Source organism: Physeter macrocephalus, chromosome 12 (genome assembly GCF_002837175.3).
Source record: "Physeter macrocephalus isolate SW-GA chromosome 12, ASM283717v5, whole genome shotgun sequence".
Classification (NCBI taxonomy): domain Eukaryota; kingdom Metazoa; phylum Chordata; class Mammalia; order Artiodactyla; family Physeteridae; genus Physeter; species Physeter macrocephalus.
The window spans coordinates 32,336,593-32,356,533 of record NC_041225.1 but is presented as its reverse complement, the minus strand read 5'-3'; the positions used below and the strand labels follow the sequence as shown (position 1 = coordinate 32,356,533).

The 19,941-nt window shown below is 41.1% G+C and overlaps 1 protein-coding gene across 3 annotated transcripts in view; it reads right to left on the bottom strand.

Moving 5' to 3' along the window:
* TAF1B (TATA-box binding protein associated factor, RNA polymerase I subunit B) overlaps positions 1 to 19,941 on the bottom strand; it is a 59,500-nt gene that overhangs the window by 39,345 nt on the left and 214 nt on the right. For 2 of the 3 annotated variants that reach the window (XM_007127651.3, XM_055089039.1), the window contains exons 2-8: positions 19,889 to 19,941; positions 18,415 to 18,513; positions 14,746 to 14,833; positions 12,482 to 12,579; positions 10,699 to 10,794; positions 7,536 to 7,689; positions 1,325 to 1,481 (exon numbers count right to left, since the gene is read on the bottom strand). In XM_007127651.3, coding sequence (XP_007127713.1) covers positions 1,325 to 1,481; positions 7,536 to 7,689; positions 10,699 to 10,794; positions 12,482 to 12,579; positions 14,746 to 14,833; positions 18,415 to 18,513; positions 19,889 to 19,906 — 710 coding nt within the window. In that variant the 5' untranslated portion in view covers positions 19,907 to 19,941. Of the gene's footprint in view, positions 1 to 1,324; positions 1,482 to 7,535; positions 7,690 to 8,570; positions 8,644 to 10,698; positions 10,795 to 12,481; positions 12,580 to 14,745; positions 14,834 to 18,414; positions 18,514 to 19,888 lie in introns of those variants that run through there. The other variant, XM_028496675.2, reaches the window with a different exon arrangement.

The window sequence follows — 19,941 nt, the reverse complement described above, 5'->3', positions numbered from 1 at the left end:
ACAGGCTCCGGACGCGCAGGCTCAGCGGCCATGGCTCACGGGCCCAGCCGCTCCGCGGCATGTGGGATCCTCCCAGACCGGGGCGCGAACCCGGTTCCACTGCATCGGTAGGCGGACGCGCAACCGCTGCGCCACCAGGGAAGCCCTGTATTTAATTTTTGACAGTTTGATTAATGTGTCTTGGCATGTTTCTGCTTGGATTTATCCTGTAGGGGACTCTCTGCGCTTCCTGGACTTGACTGACTATTTCCTTTTCCGTATTAGGGAAGTTTTCAACTTGCGTGTACTGTTAATCAAGTCTGAGAAAAGCCTTGTTATTTGGTTGATGTGGCCAAATTCAAAGGCACTATCTTCATTTACCAGAGGCATTTTATTTAATCAAAGGGCCTAGTGCCTATAATGATGATGATGATGAAGCAAACATAAACAACAATAACCAGCATTGAGTTCTTATTACGTGCCAGGCACTATGTGCTTTTCATGTAGTACTAATTATTGAAAGTAGTCTCAAACCCTCTGAGGTAGATATTCTTATTAGCCTCATTTTACCAATGAGGAAGCAGAGGCAGAGAGAAATTAAATAACTTACTCAAGGTCCTATAACACATAAATGGCAGAGCCATGATTTGAACCCAGGAGTCTGGTTCTAAATCTGTGCTCTTAAAATCACTCTACACACTAAAAAAAACTCAAATGTTATTATTTAGAACACATATTAAGCAAGGGAAAATTAACACATTAATGATTTTGGCACATCTTCTATTTAATGAGAAATTCTTACACAGAATGCCATAATTTATTCATTAACTATAAAACATGGCAGATTACCTTGAAAAATGTAAATGCTGACTATCTACATAACAGGTTCTTTTAATAGCTTTGTTTTTAATTTTGGCTTATAAACACAACGTATATTTTATCTCTTAACAATACCAATGTATGCTTTTGTGTAACTACTAATAACATTTGCCAATGTAAAGGTCATCTGTTCATCTTCTCTCTCAAAAATGAAAAATACTTAATAATACTACTCAGGTAATTAAATGTCACTTTTCATCTTCAAAGCACTTTACTCACATTAGATAATTAATTTTCTAATACCCCATTGTAAGATAAATAGTATTATTTCCACTACATAAATAAGGAAACCAAGGAGATGAATTATTAGCCCAAGGAGAATTAAATTTCAGAGTTAGAATTCAGACTGCCCAATCTTCCCCGTTCTAAATTTAAGCCTCCTTGTAAAATCCAAAATATCCATGGTTGTCTCCTAGTGCACACAGAGAGTCAGCAGAAGCAGCATTATACGAGAGGCCCAGCTCACCTCAGAAGATCCGCAAGAGTGATTGTCTCCCTCTGCCAAAGCAATGACAGGTAGCAGAAGGCTAGCGTCCGTGGCACAGTCATCTTCACAATTCCCTTCTCCTTTCGCAGTGCATACTCAACTCCGTCAAGAGATCCAGAACAGACAGATGCCGTTTCTAAAAGGACAAAGGGAGATTTTTAAAAGTACAAGCAACTATTTGGGACAGCAAAGAAGAAAAACAGCAAAATCCAAAGAGGTATTTTAAATATCTTTAGATTACTGATATAATCTTTACCAAGAACAATTTGGCAATAAAGAGCAATAACGATTCAGAAGAAAACTGTCCAAAAAGGTTAACTGCTGGTTCTTTGCGGGAGTCGGATGAGCTGAGATTCCAAGGAGGGATTTGTCTTGTTTGAATTTTGGTAGAGTTAACAGGAACAATTTTTCAAATAAATAAAAGGACAAACAATTACAAAGCAAAAAATGTGTAATTCCTTTGAGTCACGCCTCAACTCACATGTCCCCTTCTCTGAGAGGCTCTCCAAACACTAGCTAAGGCAGCACCCCCTCCCACTCCCATCCTCCAGGCATCCTCCCCCACGGGGCATTATTCCATCCTCAACTCATTCATTCCACAAATACTTATCCACCTCATTCTTTGTGCCACTCTTCTAGCTCTGTGGAAATGACAGTGTACAGTCTCTTATCTCTCCTAAAACCTACATACTAGTAGTGAGAGACAGTAAATAAACGCCCCCCCCACACACAAAAATTTGCAGACAGTGGTTAAGCACGACACAGAAGAATCGCACTGGAGGGGTATACAAAATGATGGGAAGGGAAGAGACATGTGCTATTTTACACAGGTGGTCAGAGAAGCCTCTTTGGGAAAGTGACATCTGAGCAGAGACCTGAATGAAATCAGAGGATAAGTCTTAAGGATCTGGAGAGGAACACCAAGTACATTAGCAGAGTCAACCTGAAGGAACATCAAGGAAGCCAGTGGGGCGAGAGCACCACGGGTGAGGGGAAAGTGTTAAGACATGACAGGAGAGAGTAAGAAACTATATTGCTAAAGGGCTTTGTCGGTCATGATTTGTACTTTAGATTTTCTTCTAAGTACGTAAGAAGTTTCTGGAGAGTTTTAAACAGAAGAGCTACATGATCTCATTTATGGTTTCAAAAGGTTCCTCTGGCTGCTATGAAGAGTGGAGCTGGGGAGGGCACACGGGAGATCCCGATTCCAGGTCGACGACGACGGGCACTTGCACTGGAGTGGCGGCCCTACAGATGGTGAGAAGTGGCTGGATTCTGGACATATTCTGAAAGCAGAGTCAAGAGGCTTTACTGATGGACTGGATGTGAAGTATGAGAAAAATAAAAGAGAAGACAAGTAGGCTTCTAAGGGTTTTGGACTGAGCAACAAGAAGAATGGAGATGCCAGTTACTGAGACAAGGAAGATGGCAAAAGATCAGGTTTGACAAGAGAAATCAAGATATCAGAATTGCAAAAGTGTAAGATTTTATTAAGCATACAAACAGAACTGTCGAGTAGGTAGCTGAATATAAAAAATCCTATAGTTGAGAGGATGGGAAAGAGATAGGAATTTTAGGGTTGTCAGGATATAACTGGTGTTTAAAATAAGGAGTGAGGGTAGATTAAAAAAGCAGGATGAGGAATGACCCTGAGAAACTCCAAGCTTTCTTGAGCAAAAACTCTCCAAGTTATCCCTCAAAATCCCCTTTTCCAAATCCTGTAAATCCTTTCTTCATTGCATTTATCAGGAACTGAACTTTCCTTTTTCATGGTTGCATTTATCGTCAGCTCCTCCCAGTACACTCTAAGCAGCCTGAGGACAGTCTTGCTCACCACCGCGTCCCCAGAGCTCAGAACAGTCTCTAGCACGGAAGAGGAACCCAATAAATATTTGGTGACAAACGGTCTAGCAGGTCTACTTCTCAGATTTCATCCTAGTGAAATGATTTTGAAAACATGCAAAGATTCAGGATCAAGGCATGTTGTGGCAACACTGTTTATAATAAGACAAAAATTTCAAACAACCAAGTGACTGGAATAAAAATGTAATTAAATAACTCCATGCAAGGGAGCAGTGCATAACAATTTACACAATGCTTTAGATCAGTGGTTCTCAAGGTACAGTCCCTGGAGCAGGTATATTAGCATCACCTGAGAACTTACTAGAGCTGCAAATTATCGAACCTACCAGTCTGTGGTTTAACAAGCCCTCCAGGTGATTCTGGTAGATGCTAAAGTTTGAAGACTACTGTTTTAAAGGAATATACAAGGACACAGATTTCCATAAAATATTATGTTAAAACCTTCTATATATATTATATATATAACAACATGTAGGGACTTCCAGTTAAGATGGCAGATTGAAAACATACATTAGGCTCTGCTCTGTCCTACTTCAATTACAAAAAAATTTTCACAAGATATAAATACAAGAACAAATAACATGGAAAAGGAGACAACAGCAATAACATTTTAAAAGCTGGAAAGCAAATGGGTGGATGATTATTGCCTTAGCAGTACTGAAAAAGCTGGATTCACAGCTAGCAGTAGGGAAAGCCAGAAATCAATCTAATTTTCCCCTGGGGACCTCTAAAGAAAGCTCAGGAATCCGTTAAACCAGGTACCCCTGGAAACTGAGTGAAGTAGGACTAATACTGGGAGGATAGCTTGAAAGTCTGATTAAGAAGTTAGGCACCCAGACTTCTCCCCAAACTCCATGTGGCCAAATGACTGCTCCCCAATCTTGCCAGAAAATTGGAAGTTTCTCCTCTAGAGACAGTAAAACAAAGGGCTCTCTGGGATAGGGCGTCAGTCACATACACAGTTGAAGTAGGGGTATCTTACTGAAAACAGGAGGATTAAGTGAAGGTTTACATATTGAGTACTGAGACAACTCCCTCCTCCCCCGAGGCCTTTTTCCCACCCAGTTCCCAGAACAGTCAGGGTTACAACCCCCAAATGGAAAATCTGATCAGCTAAGGGGGAAAAAAATTAAAGATGACAATGCTGAAGGTTCACTAAGAAAATAAACTAGAGCAGAGCTGACAAGATTAATCATGGGTACAAAGTTTCAATCAACTTTTCAATCTCCAATCTTTTTTTTTTTTTTTTTTTTTGCGGTACGCGGGCCTCTCACTGCTGTGGCCTCTCCCGTTGCGGAGCACAGGCTCCGGACGCACAGGCTCAGCGGCCATGGCTCACGGGCCTAGCCGCTCCGCAGCATGTGGGATCTTCCCGGACCGAGGCACGAACCCGTGTACCCTGCATCGGCAGGCGGACTCTCAACCACTGTGTCACCAGGGAAGCCCTCAATCTTCATTCTTAAACAGGACTAGCCTTCTTAGGCTCGCTAAACACTTGAAGAAATCCTCTAATATAAACAGGCAAGGCCAAAACAAATTTTCAAATCAGTGGGAAATAATATTAATATCCTCAGCAAAATAAGAAAAGATGCTCCACAAAAATGAGGGAGTGAACCAAGAAGGAAGATGAAGTGAGATCAAGGAAATAAGAAATTTAACAAAAGAGAGGTGACAGAATCCTTGGAATGGTGGTAAAGAGGTCCCAAAGACAGCTGGGACACAGGTCTAGAAATACATCATTCTAGATCAGAGCAGCTCAGAAGCTCCAGAAAGTCTATTACAGAAGATGAAATTGACAGAATATCTAAGGAATTGAGAGATTTTCAGAACTGAGGGGAAGTGTGGAGATACATTAGTAATAAATTATAGATTAGTAATAAATAAATAGAAAACTAAACAAATAACAAGACAATTATCAACTCTGGAAAAACCAAAAGATATACAGAAAAAGTAATCATAGTAAGCTATGTGGTTCAGTTCTGAATAGCATTTATACACTTACAATTTAAGCACCAAAAACTGATCCAGTAAAAAATTATATTGGAAAGACAGAGAATGAGAAATTCATAATTGTGTGCCGGTAACTACATGGGGAGGGGGGCAGTGAAGGATGAGTGAAAGAGCTAAGGCTTCATCTTCCATAGCGGGAATTTAATCGCTAATGTCCAAAACCGGAAATCAAGATGTAGTACTAGAAGCATGCGATAGAGATACGCAGGTTGCAAAAGAGTTGAAAATGAATGCCTCTTGGAAACAGGACATTTCAGGGAGACAATGGACTGCAATTTATTTTTATTTGTTATTTTTGTGATTTATTATAACAAGTCATAAATTTATTTGAATTAACATGCATGTAGAATTCTGATTAAAAAAATTTAAAGAATGAAGAAATAGCTCACATTTTTGCAAAACAAAATAATAAAACTCTTTCCCTTTCTCTCTATATATACATGAATAAAAAACCTGAGCTGGGACGAAGTGAGAGAGTGGCATGGACATATATACACTACCAGATGTAAAATAGATAGCTAGTGGGAAGCAGCCGCATAGCACAGGGAGATCAGTTCGTGCTTTGTGACCACCTAGAGGGGTGGGATAGGGAGGGTGGGAGGGAGCCTCATGAGGGAGGGGATATGGGGACACGTGTATACTTATAGCTGATTCACTTTGTTGTACAACAGAAACTAACACAACATTGTAAAGCAATTATACTCCAATTAAAACAAAACAAAACCTCTTGGAGTATAGTAGAATACAGTGGCAGTGGTTATTCTGGGGTGATACAATAACTGGTGATCTTATTTTCTTTATGAATATCTGCATTTTTTTGGCCGCACCGCGCAGCTTGTGGGATCTTAGTCCCCCGACCAGGAATTGAACCCGGGCCCCGGCAGTGAAAGTCCTAACCACTAGACCACCAGGGAATTCCCATGAATACCTCCATTTTAGAGTTTTGTAATAAGAGTTGTTTGAATAGTTACACTTAATGTAAAAATGAAAATAAGGCTCTAAGGATCATCATTTACTAAAAAACAAACATGCAAACAAAAACCCCTAACATAGGTAAATAATCACGATGCTTTATTTAAAAGGCTTGGATGGGGGTACTTCCATGGTGGTCCAGTGGGTAAGACTGCATGCCCAATGCAGGGGGCCTGGGTTTGATCCCCGGCCAGGGAACTAGATCCTGCACGCATGCCACAACTGAGAGTCTGCATGCAGCAACGAAAATTCTGCGTGCTGCAACTAAGACCCAGCACAGCCAAAATAAACAAACAAAACAAATAAATAAATAAATATATTTTTTAAAATAAATAAAAGGCTTGGATGGTTTAGAGTCACAGTCCTCTGGGACTATCTGAGCCAGGCTTGCCTGAAAGCACGGAGAAGGAAACTCCAGAGATTCCATGCTGCCCAATTATCCTATGATTCTAACTTCTTTGGACACAAAATGTAACTTAACTGATATCTGTGTCATTGTGCAGTCCAACAAGAAATGTAGATATGCTGAAGAAAACAAAACAAAACAAAAGAAATGAGGATATGCTGATAATAGGAATTTTTAATCTTTGGAGGGCAAGGGGCTTGCAAAGAAGCACTCCATACTTCTGAAGTGTTCTGTTGAAAATTTTATATAACCATGCTTAATGCAGATTTCAACAATCCCTAACACCAGAGGTTTTGGAAGCTATCTCTCAAAGAACTCTATCAGCACACGTCAAGATTCTAGCAATCTATAATAAATTCTTGGTCTGTTCTTTGAGCTCTGTTTTCCACTGCCTTTTTTTTTTTAAAGGAGTGTGGAAACTAAAATCATGAATAAATGCTTTCACGAGGTCTATATCTGTAACCTTAAATATATTCCTTATCTACTTTAAATTATGGAGTTAAATCAGAAGGTAAGTCACATGTACACACACACACATATGGTACGTTTTATTCAGTCTGCTATGCTGAGAAACTGGGCGACTTATCTTTGACTCTTGTCTATCTTACCTTCTGGCTAAGTTCTGCCATTTCTCTGCTGCAACTTTTCTCTGAAAATTCTGAGCCCACACCTATCTTTATGGAGCTAGCATCCTTTCTGGATCTACTTACTGTTTAGCTCCCTTTAAAAACCACACCAAAAAACTCATGTAGAGACGATGTACCTTTTTAAAAATTGCACTAAGATTTCATTTAGTTTACCTTTCTCCTTGCCATATGATTCAACAAGTCATTCTTCCTTGCTAGGCCAAGTTTCCCTCCTTGGAATATGAAGAGATTAGACTATTTTTAAGATGCATTGCCAGCTTTAAAATTCTAGGTAGTTTGATTCTCATCTTACCTGACTGTGAGGCTCTGACGACGGGGAAAGGCTTCTGAGTGTGGACAGCAGGCTGAGATTCTGCTCCACTTTCAACAAACGCAGGACAGCTCAAGTCACTCAGCAGCTCAGGCTCACTCTCCCAGTCTGAATGACTTGGATTATCTTCTAATACCTATTTTGTAAAATAGTATAAATTAAGATTTTACAGGAATTTACAACATAATTACTTTCCACAGACATAACAATTGCTGAGCACCACAAACACCGGAAAAGGAGCCTCGAGACCTGCAGCCGCCTGCCCAGCCCCCGCGACCGAAAGGCCCTGACCTCCGCACGTGCTCCCCAGCATCTCCGGTAGTGCTCCTGGAGAAGCGCTTCACACAAGCGTGAGCAAGGAAACAGGCAGACATGTCAGGCCTCCTTCTCTCTGTACCTAACACCTCTCTTGCAGCTCTAGTATCAACACCAATAAAAACATCAAGTGTCAATAATGACGCCGGGCACACTAAGGCTTGACAGGATATACTATCTCTTACCCTTGTTTAATTTTTCACACATGTATTGTTGAAATGGTGGTCAGAGTGTCCCTAAGAAAGGTCAGCTGGCTGGCTACCTGAAGGCCTCATTGACTGACATTACCCTGGGGAACTGATCACAGTCCAAAAGCCATGCTCTCAACCGCGCAGGCCAAGAAACTTGATCTTATTATGAGGAGATAAAGCCCATATTAAAGAAACTCACAAGAGAATGAGACAAAAAAATCAGGGACAGGATAATGCTTGTGTCTTCTGTCAAGCACATTCCCTCCGACAGGCGAGCCCACGAGGGGCCAGGCAACCATAAAGCTGGCTGATAAGCGGAGACTCAGAAAACCAAAGCAATCCTGAGGAAACACCCACAGGCTCCCGCAGGCAACCGTCTGCCGGCAGCTCCACCACGCTCTCTGCCCTCCGTCGGATTCTTCTGGTGTGCTGTCCACGCTCCCCTCTAAAGCCAATGTCTCCCTTTGTGCACTCGATCCCACCCCCTTTCTACGCAAAGATTATCACTCACTTCTATTCCTCCTCCATCAAGAATTTCTTCTTTCTCCTGTATCATTCCTATCAGTGCACCATCAGGAATTCCACTGGAAGAAAAAAACTCCCCTTGACTCCAGCTACAGCGCGATTTCTCTGGACTTCCTCGCAGCAAAATGCCCAGAGGGCGCTGCCCAGACGTGCCGGCTCCACCCCCCCCCCCCCCCCCCCGTCCTCTCCAGGAGAGGCGCTGGTCCCACTCTGCCCCGCTGCCCAACTGTCAGCCTCTCCCTTCCTGAGCTAGAGGCAGCATCTCTCCCAGTGGATCACTCCCCTCCTCTTGAAACGCTCTGTCCCTTGGTTTCTAGAATGCCCCCTTCACTCCCTCCCCCCCCCCCCCCCCCCCCCCCCCGCCCCGTCCTCTCCAGGAGAGGCGCTGGTCCCACTCTGCCCCGCTGCCCAACTGTCAGCCTCTCCCTTCCTGAGCTAGAGGCAGCATCTCTCCCAGTGGATCACTCCCCTCCTCTTGAAACGCTCTGTCCCTTGGTTTCTAGAATGCCCCCTTCACTCCCTAGGCTTTCCTCCCACCTCACCAGTGGCTCCTCAGACTTCTTTGCTGATTCCTCCCTCTTTTAACCCAGACCCTGACCTTAACCCTAGAGTGGCCCAGAGCTCAGTTCTTGGTCCTCTTCTCTGTCTTCACTCCTCAGGGATGTCATCTGGTCTTGTGGTTTTAAATAGCATTTACTACATATATTGCTTTCAATTCTAAAATGCACTCCCATGTCTCCACATTTTAACATCCCTGAAATCAGGATGTATCTTACAATCAGTGGCATGTCATGATTTAATTTGCAGCATTATCTTTTCTTGGAAGTACTTAAAATAATGGTGCATCTTACAAACAATGGCGTTTTAGTTTTGATTATAGTGTAAGCTGCCAGCTTCTAAATTTACATCTCCAGCCCAGACATCTCCTCTGAGCTGAAGATTTGTATATCTGAGGACCTGACATTTCCTCTTGGATGTCCAAAAGCTGTCTCAAACTTATGCCCAAAACTGAACTATCATTACTCCTGCTCCACCTGCTACTTCTTTTCTTTTTTATTTATTTATTTATTTATTTTATTTATTTTATTTTTGGCTGCGTTGGGTCTTCGTTGCTACGCACGGGCTTTCTCTAGTTGCGGCAAGCGGGGGCCACTCCTTGTTGCGGTGCGCGGGCCTCTCGTTGCGGTGACCGCTCTCATTGCGGAGCACGGGCCCTAGGCGGGCAGGCTTCAGCAGTTGCAGCACACAGGTTCAGTAGTTGTGGCTCGCGGGCTCTAGAGCGCAGGCTCAGCAGCTGTGGCGCACGGGCTTAGTTGCTCCACGGCATGTGGGATCTTCCCGGACCAGGGCCTGAACCCATGACCCCTGCATTGGCAGGCGGATTCTTAACCACTGTGCCACCAGGGAAGCCCCCACCTGCTATTTCTAAACTTCTCGTTCTTAGGACCTATTTCTTTCACTGCTGGGTCACTAAATTCTGCATGTGGAACCTACGAGACCCCAACCAAACAAGGAAACACTGGGCCAAGTTTCTAAGCTCTTAACAGAAGTCTGTCAAATAGATTCAGAATATCTTCCCAGCCCTGGAGAGTAAGTATCAGACATAAAACGCATCAAAGCTTACCAAACCCACGTTTCTCAGCAGTGGAATCCTCCCCTACCCCAAATAAAATGATCCATGGCACACTTACAAAGCACTAATAGCAAACCGCTAAAAATCTAACTGCTTTGACGGATGGGGGTGGGTGGTGAAACACCCAGATGATAACTGAGCTGAATCTTGAAACACCAAGTAAAGGAAGTAGGTGTTCCAAGCAGAAAGAATAATATATGCAAAAAAGCTTTTAATAGTACAATGGTAGAAACTCCTTAAGCTTCTATTTAGAAACTTAACCACAAATTTCTTTGTTTTCAGCTGGTCAAATAAGACATCAACGTCTTATTTGGGGTCAGTGTCTAGATCAGTGACCCTGTCCTTCTGGACTATAAAGGAAACCTCTTCACTGAAAATCCTCTGACAAGCATCGTAAACCCAGGTAAGGTGGAATCTCATCATCATCTCTACCTTTCGCTAGACATGTTTTCTGGTCCCACTTTTCAGATTTGTGACTTACCGTAGTTTTCCTTCTACTGGTATAAACTGGGTTTTTACAATACGCCTGCTTGCTCTTCTGAAGGTAGCGCTTCCAAAAATTATGTAAAACTTCATTCTAAGGTAGAAGGGAAATGAGTGGTGCTTCAGGTTATGATGAAAAATATACTGGCACATCTACACCACAGAATCTCTACTCTCCTGTACTTTACATACTGCTTCCATCTAAATGTATTCTTACCTTTCTTACCTAAATTTCCTTAAGAAGAATGATCATTTCAATGTCAGGTATATGGGAAGCATGGAATTAATTCTTCTTAATCTTAGATTTTAGTTCCTTAAAGTCACCTAGTTGAATCCCTTCCTTTGACAAGTTAAGCAAATTAAGATTCAGAGAAAGAAAGTAATTTACATGTGACTACACTTCCAGTTAGGGGCAAAGCTGCTACTGGGTCCAGTGACCTACTGACACCCCTCCCTCTTACTGCCCCCACCCTCATCCAAGTGAAAATAAAACAAAACAAACAAACAAAACAATTTTTCCATTTATTCATCACCTACCTGCTAGGTACAAGGCATCCATAAGCTTTAACCCAATCCTGCAAGATAGCTATTATCTCTTATTTTACCACTGAAGAAACTGAGTAGCTTTGCCAAAATGACCTAGCCAATAAGGAGAAAAGCCACGAATGGGATTTGGAGTCGGTCCTGATTCCAGAGCCTGTGCTCTGGCTGTGCCGTTTAACTGGTCAGGTCTAAACAGTTATACTCATTGGTTAATTTCAGAGAAACTGCTTTCAGGATTAATCCCGATGAAGCAGGTAGAAGGCTACACAGGTATAAACCCTACTGAAGCTATCTGGTGTAACTAATAGAAACCACTTATTGGAAAACACTTACACATAGGATGACTATGCAAGGAGAAACCAGATTCACAAAGCCCAGGCTACCAGTAATCTCACCTGACGCAATGACTGTCACGGGTAAGGCTCAGAGTCCGCTTAGGCCACGCGCTGACCTACGGGTCACTCTGCCAGCCCGCCGCAGACACTGGTTTGAACAGCAAAGGCTACTTTACGAACCTCTTCTTGGTGACTTCAGGAGACATTGCTCTTTCTCCCTTTTCTTTTTGCTCTTATTTTCATTTATGAGCATACTGCTATCTACTGTTGTGTTTACTCATTCCACATATGCATGAAACCCTCTCTCCAGCTGTCACCTGGAGACTTGTTAGAACTGCAAATTCTTGGGCCCTACTCCAGACCTACTTAATCAGAAACTCTGGAATGAGGTCAAGCAATCTGTGCTTTAACAAGCCTTTTAGGTGATTCTGATACACACACACTCAAGTTTAAAAACCACTGGCTTAATGTATCACTCCACAAAGTGCATTCTCTGGAACTCAAGTCCCAATGGATGCTACCCACACATATACATGCCAAAGGATTTTGCTCTCAAATTGTGAATACTGCATACTACATCCCCTAGGAAATTAAAAAGCACATTAACACATAAAAGGCACCAATAAGTGGGCAAAGTTATTGGTTTTACTTTAACCCAGTGTTTCCTAAATACCTGAAGACTAAAACCTTATTTTCTTTTGGATGTATTGCTTATTTCTATCCTGTAGAACACACTTTGGGAATCGCTGGTCTAGTAAAAGGATTAAAGCAAAATCATCAGAAAAATGATTCTTTCTAGTAGGCCTGATGTTATCACTGATAGCCCTCCTTAGTATCACTCTAAATCTACTGTTCTTCAAACAACAAAATGTAAAGCTAACATCTAGGCACAAATGGACTTACCTTTAACTCTGGGCCTACTCCAAGGGTCTGTAAGGCTTTTGCTTGTTGATAAAGTATGTGCTGAAAACCTTCGCACACATACCAATCCCAGCCTTTCTCTAAATGACAAATGACAGGTTTCAGATATTTGCATTCCTAACTTACTAAATGTAATGCTGCTACATAGTTACAATTGTGTTTTATACACTTCAACTGGAATTTTTGCGTACCCCTGAGTAGAGTTTCCATTCTTATACTCTCTTGCTTCCCATCTGGCAAATCTGTACATAAATCCTAAAGCTAAACATCATTTTTATAATTTATCAGATTTTAAATATTTTAAATTTTCTATAATTTTTCTGAAATGTTAATGTCAGAGACCCAAAAATGAATAGTCACCACATTAAAAAAATGAAATAAGTTTTATAAATGTATACTGTACTGAACAATGCCCAGCAGAATCCTAAATGAAAGGATACTCAACACTCAGCCACTGCTTCTATGACTCCTCTGTTCCAAATCACATGGAAAGGGAACAATGAGCATTTGGAGAATGAATGAACAAAAGCGAAGATGTGAAGCTCCAAGATCGCAGGAAAGGGCAATAAGAATATACAAAGAAAATAAACTGCTCAACGGCATTCTCCTTTTCTCAAGATGGTTCTAGGTTCTGGGGTGAAACTGAAAGCAAGGACACTAAGATTTATTGAGCTCAGCCTAGTTACCAGGTATTTTAAGTGGGTTATTTTCTTCCAACCTCAAAACAACCTTAAGAGATTGTGACGAGAACTGCCACTACAATGGACAAAGCTACATGTTTAAATAAAACTACCAGTTGAAGAGAATGTTAAAATCTGTTAAGACCCTTATGTTTTACCCCTCCCTACTGGACAAATACCGTAACTCTTTGAAAAATATGTTATGAGCACACAGCTTCTGAAGTCTGTTACCATGACTCCAAAAGGTTCTCTCCCCTCAGAATGTCACAGGACTCCTATGCCCCTCCCTTACCTCAAAGGTCACAAGGCCTCCCCACCCCTGCTGACTAATGCACTTTCTGGAGAGGGTCTTAGCTTGTATAGGAGTAAAACAGGAAGCCTATAATTCTGACGCTTTCCAAAGGTGAGAGAGTTTTAAACTCTCCAAGCTTTATCCACGTGCGCTCTCTCCTTCCTGCACACTGCTCTGACAAACTGATAAAGTCGTATTTTAAATTCTCAGCCTGGGTTCCTATTCTATATAATAAATGGTATTACATTCTCACTTTACAGATGAAGAAACAACTAAGGACAAAGAGGTTGAATATAAGACTCAGCATTTAATTTGAAGCACCTGACGTTCCTTCAGCAATTTAAGTTTAAAATATACAATTTTAACTATGAGATAGGTCAAGTCCAAATTAATCAGGTTTTACTCTAATAAAATTTAATTAAAATTAATCAGGTTTAGCCTAATAAAAATAGTCACTACTAAAGGTTAAACAGGAACATGAGTTGGCATTTAGGCAGTCTCTCTGTTATTCATCTAAGAACAGCATTGTATTTCATATAGATATTTCATTAACATTTATATATATAATATATTTCATGTGTGTATCCTTAAAGCTACCTCAGAAAGAGTCCACCATTACCATTAGCCTAGTTTCAAACCTGAGAATCTGGCCCTAGGCAATTAGTCACAGAAATAAAAAGCATCAGCTAAACTTAACCTCAGATTCTTCTCAATAATGGTTAATTATTATGTACTCACTGGATTAATGAAATAGATTACCTTTCAAAGCACACCCATGCTGAGGTTATTTTAAGGGAAAATAATTTTCCCTATTTTAAAAGGGTGTGTTCAAAATTCAGTGTGAGAAATGGATTTCTGAAAGCTGAATATCATGTTTAACTTGCCTCACCTGACAACTCCACAGCTGATTCATTTCAGAAAATAAGCATTTTTCTTTAAAAGTACAGAAATCATATAAGAGATAACAGATATAAAACAGAAAAGCATATACCAACAGACAAAAAGAAATATGCTACCTTTGCTATTATTATTTTTTGCATAATAGTTGCTCCACTGGAAAATCAAGTCATTAACAATAAGCAGAATAAAAAATGGACATGTTTTAAGACATCTGCTTCCAATTTTACCATCAATAATTATCCACTCTAATTCTACTTTGGATTACCTGCTTAAAATTCTGGCAACTTCTTTAGAATCTATCATTCCACATCCCCAAATCATGAAAGTGAAAACATGATTGAAAAATGCTAAGCACATATGAAGAAAGAGCTTACCAAGCTTTCGTTTTCTTTTAAGTCCCCGGTTGATGGCTTGTATTTTAGTATTAGGAATAGCCCCAGTGTTTATAACTTCCTTAGATCTCTGCAGGAAATAGAAGCAGACCATTAAAAAGACCATAAAAAGATAGCTTTACATCTCCTTAAATATACTGCCAAGCATGCTCTGGGATGTATAATGAACCAGATTGTGAGTGCCAGGACCAATGATGGTAATATTTTGGGAAAATTAGATAAAGTGTAACATTCTGGTTAGCCTTTATATTGCTTTCTGATTCAAAATTTCGCAGTACCTAAAACTGTGCCAGGAACACAGTAAACACTAAATAAATGTATGTCAAATGCATAAACTTTTATTTTAAATCAATTTTTTTTTTTTTTTTTTTCGGTATGCGGGCCTCCCACTGTTGTGGCCTCTCCCGTTGCGGAGCGCAGGCTCCAGACGTGCAGGCTCAGCGGCCATGGCTCACGGGCCCAGCCGCTCCGCGGCATGTGGGATCTTCCCGGACCGGGGCACGAACCCGTGTCCCCTGCATCGGCAGGTGGATTCTCAACCACTGCGCCACCAGGGAGGCCCTAAATCAATTTTTAATTGTTTGAAACTAATTGCAAAGTCAAATTTATTCACTTTTTTCTCTATCCAAAACATACTTTGAAATTAAAATAACTTCTGTATTCACTGTAGTCAGCAATGCCTAAGCTACATACAGATGAATTTCATCCTACTTTTTTCTATGTGTTTGAATAATACTCTAAAACAGCTTTATTTATGAAATTATAAAAGTGCTACTTTTATTCTTAATCAAACCTATAGGATTTTCGAATGACTAAATGCTGAGTACAGTTCATCCCAAAGTCTTCAATTCCAAGTTCTCTCAAGGGCTGGTACCTAAGATTCTGGTTCTCTCACAACCAAAATATAAAAGAATTAGGTCTAAATGATGGGGAAAAGGTGAAGATTTTTAACCAACAGGGAACATTTATATATTTGTCCAAATTTAGAGATTTGGAATGAAATTTATCTTCAACTTTCATCAAGAACAAAAGAAATGTCTCTATAACAGGATTTTTGGAATACATCCTCTCTTGTTAAAGAAACCACATTCAAAGCAGTTCTGGTGGACTGGGTTGGCCACACTGAGAAAATAAGACATGTCAGAATACACACCGAAGCAGTTACCCAGCAAAAACAGGTAAAACCTATAAAGAGTAGGCAAGAAAAAAAAAAAAAAAAAAAAAAGGGCTTAAAATCTGGATTAGACAAAATGTGAAATAACTAAAAGCTAGAAAAAGCTACATATATAAACTGAAGCTGTAACTAATTAAATTACTGAATAGTTATATTGTGGAATATTTATACAGTCAATTAACACGTCCACAAATGTTTAGAATAACACAGGACAATATTTATTAAGACAGAAGATTCAGTGGTACCCACCCACATCCCCTTTCCCTTCTCATACACAGAAAAAAAAAAGACTAAATGGAAGCTATTGAAAGAAATGTTGTATGTTGAGATCACTGATAAGTTTAGCTTTCATCTTCATAATTTCTAAATTTTCTACAATAAATCTGCTCTTATGATCATAAAAATCTATTAAACTCACACAATTCTAGCATACACCTTTATTAAATACCCACAAAATACTTCAGAGAATGTCTACGATATAAATTGGCCAGATTTAAGACCTGAAAATTTCTTTCCTGTATAAAATCAATCAAGATAACATTCTAATTCCTTTATCAATTCAGAAGGCCTTCTTCCAGATGGTGGAGTATCTAAAACATGAGAATTATATACAGAGTAAGCTGAAGGGCAATGAAAGGAGCAGAAAAACAGGGAAAGTTGTGCCACAGCTTCCACTCTTTGCAGGTGCAAACCACCATCTCGTCGGCCGTTCCCCACCCGCTGGATTTCCACACCGCCACGCCACACCCCCACTCTCCAGGAAGGACTGATCGTGTCACACTCTCTCTATATGAAGACAATAAAGCCAAGAGAAACCACTGAAGTTGTGCAACACAGAGCTCTGCCTATCACATGGGAGGCACTGAGACAGGTTCTGCGTCTGTTTAAAGATGGTGCCCACCCTCAAGAATGCTACATTCTTGACAAGTTATTCCATACAGGCTGATACCTTTCAAATGTGGAAACAGTGGAATTAGGGGCTTTCAGGTTAAAAAACAACTGTAGCAGATTTTATCAGACAGAAACAAACAGAAACATTATCAAAGACAGAAATAAAAGCAATTAGTTAATGTAGTTTAATTTCTCCAAAAATAGTATATGCTGACTTCATCTGCTAACGATAAACAGTCCATTTAGACACATCTTCCTTCACCATGTTTACATTTGCACTGCTGGTACAAAAGCAAAAACTATTAATGCCTCAATATACATCAAAGCAAACTGCACATATTTAAAGTGTACAAGTGTGTGTGTATGTATGTGTATCCACGAGACCATCACCACAAACAAGGTAATGAACATATCCATCACATCAACAATTTCATCGAGTGAGTACATATCTTCTTAATACTCTGTGTGACCAAATGGGAAGCAGACTGAAGAACAAAGACTATCTCAAGGAAAAGCTCTTGGGTGATTGAGTTGCAAGCTAAATTAACCACTTTTCTCTAGAAAACTATTTTTTACTTCATACATTTTGTCCAGGCTTTTAGTTGTTTAAGGTGGGCTCCTGTTACTCCATGCTGGCCAGAAGAAGTTCACACAGTTACTTATATTTGTCCCAAATTTACCTTTCTTATATAGGCCTATATGGCAAAGGCAGTATATCTGTTCCTTCCTGGCTCTGTAGACTTTGAGCAAATCCTTTTCCAGAGAGCAGAGTCCTGGCATGTTTAGCCTGTCCCATAGCAGGCTAACCACACCCTTGATTATTTTGGTTATACTGCCCTGAAGGTGTGGTAACCAGGAGAGGACCTAGCACTCCCAGGGTGAAGGTAGCCTCATTTACCAAGGTTCCACAGGACAGTAGGCCAACCTCTACCTTAAGAGACAGGTGTGGTGGAATAAAATGACCACTGGCGTCGGAAGCCTGAGGTTCAGGTCCTGGCTCTGCACTCTATCCATGTGACTACGGCAAACTCACTCAACTGATGAGCCTGGCTTGCCCCACCTACAGACAGGTGTAATAGTATACCTATCTCACAGGCTGTTATGAGGAGGGGATGAATTAATGGATGAGAAAACGTGCTGTGATGTGTAAGGCACTGCACAAAGACAGAATGACGGTGAAGCATATTTCTCAAACTCCCATCAGTCTTTCTAACATTCCGTCTTCCAAACCTCTAAGCGACCACAATACATTAAAAACTCTTAAATAAGTGGTAACTAATAAAAATAAATGCATCATCTTGTAAGTGCAATTTTAATTATTTCCCCTTATATACGTACCACACAGTCTGAATCAGGAACACATTTATATATGTGGCCCAACATAATTTCAAAAGCTCATCCTAAATCTGCCTTACAAAGTCTTCAACCCTTGTGTAAGCATTTGAGGACCGCTTACACTCTTCATATTTGGACATTGCCTGAGTAATAAAAAATAGATCAGTTTTGGGGGGACCTATGCCACATATTAGGCTGAAACTGCAACTTTTAAAGCACAAGCAAATTCATAAATGAGGTCTGTTACTTACTTCTGTAACATTGTGGCAAGAAGTGCAATAATATTTGCCTTCATCAGTGAGACCCCAAGAAACAGCAGCACACTGAGAACAGCGGTCTTTTAACTCTTTCTGTAGGAGAAAAGGAAAACCACATTCAATACATTGTATCTAAACCCTGCAGTTCTACTTAGAGGGTTCCCTACAATTTTACTCTATAAATAAAGAATCACTGAGAATAGAAAATATACCAGAGGGATTATCTATAAACAAGAAGAACAGTTCAGTCTGAGCCATTTGAAACTGAATTAAACTATTAAAGAAATGTTTCTAAAATATGCAGTGTGTGAGGGTGAAAAAAAAAAAGACAAAGAAGACAAGGTGGTAGGGGTAAAGTGGGAAAAAAAAGATGAGTAAATAAAACTCCTTGAACATGCTCTGAGGAAACAGATGATAAGATTCAAGTATGGAGAAGACTTAAAAAATAGAAATAGCGTACCATTTGGAACTTCCTCCAGGACACTAAGAACACATACCCACCACAAAGGAGCCAGAGTTTTATTAGGGTTGTTTCAAGTTTCGATTTGTTCACTCAGCAATATAAGGAGTACCAACTATGTATGTACTAGGCACTTAACTAGGTGCCGGGGATTTGAGGGTGAGTAAAACAGACAAGATCCCTGCTCAAAATTATACATGCTAATGGTGAGTTCTAGTTGCTAATTTCGTTAACCTACCATCTACAGACGTTAACCCTCATTCAGTAGACATTTATTGAGCATCTACAATGAGTAAGGCCTTCTATCACCATATGCTTCTGTACATACATAGACTGGCACCAAATTATCCGTTCGCAACTCTCTGGTGCGTGAAATATTATTATCGTTGATCTAATTACCAAATGTTCCTCTAACACCATCAAAGAGTGGCATTTTATGAAGTGGGTCAAAATGCATCCCAAATCTATTTAACGACAAGTTGGTCAAGGTTTCAGTGACCCCATGTGGATAACTATCGTAATCTTGGAGTGTCCCCAAACCCGAATTTGGAATTCCTGCACAGGCCATGGCTAAGACTCGCAGAGACACCGGCAGGGGTTACTTGGGGGCATTCTGGTTCCAAGCCCCGCCTCCCTCGCCCAACCTCCAGCATCAAAGGGAACTTCTGGGTGGTCCCGTTTAGAGGAAATGAGCCACGTGGGTGGCCACCCCACAAACCCCACAACTTCAGCCTCCTCCCGAAACACACCCACATCGACCAACACCCCACCGTCCCTTCACCCACAACCTCACCCAGCCAGAAATTCCAGCCTCTTCCCCCAAAGCGCGGGCACACGCGGCCCGCCAGACCCGCCAGCCCCATCCCTGTCCCCACGCCGCAGCCTTCCTCCCCGTCCCCGTTCGGCCAGTGGCCACCCCCACAGCCAACCGGCGTCCTCCACACCTTCTCCTCAGCCTCCCTCCCCTCCCGCCCCGCCGCCCAGCTGCGCGGCACTCGGCCCCCTCACCGCCTCCTCCAGGTCCATAACGCCAACGCCGCCGCCGCCGCCGCCGCCGCCGC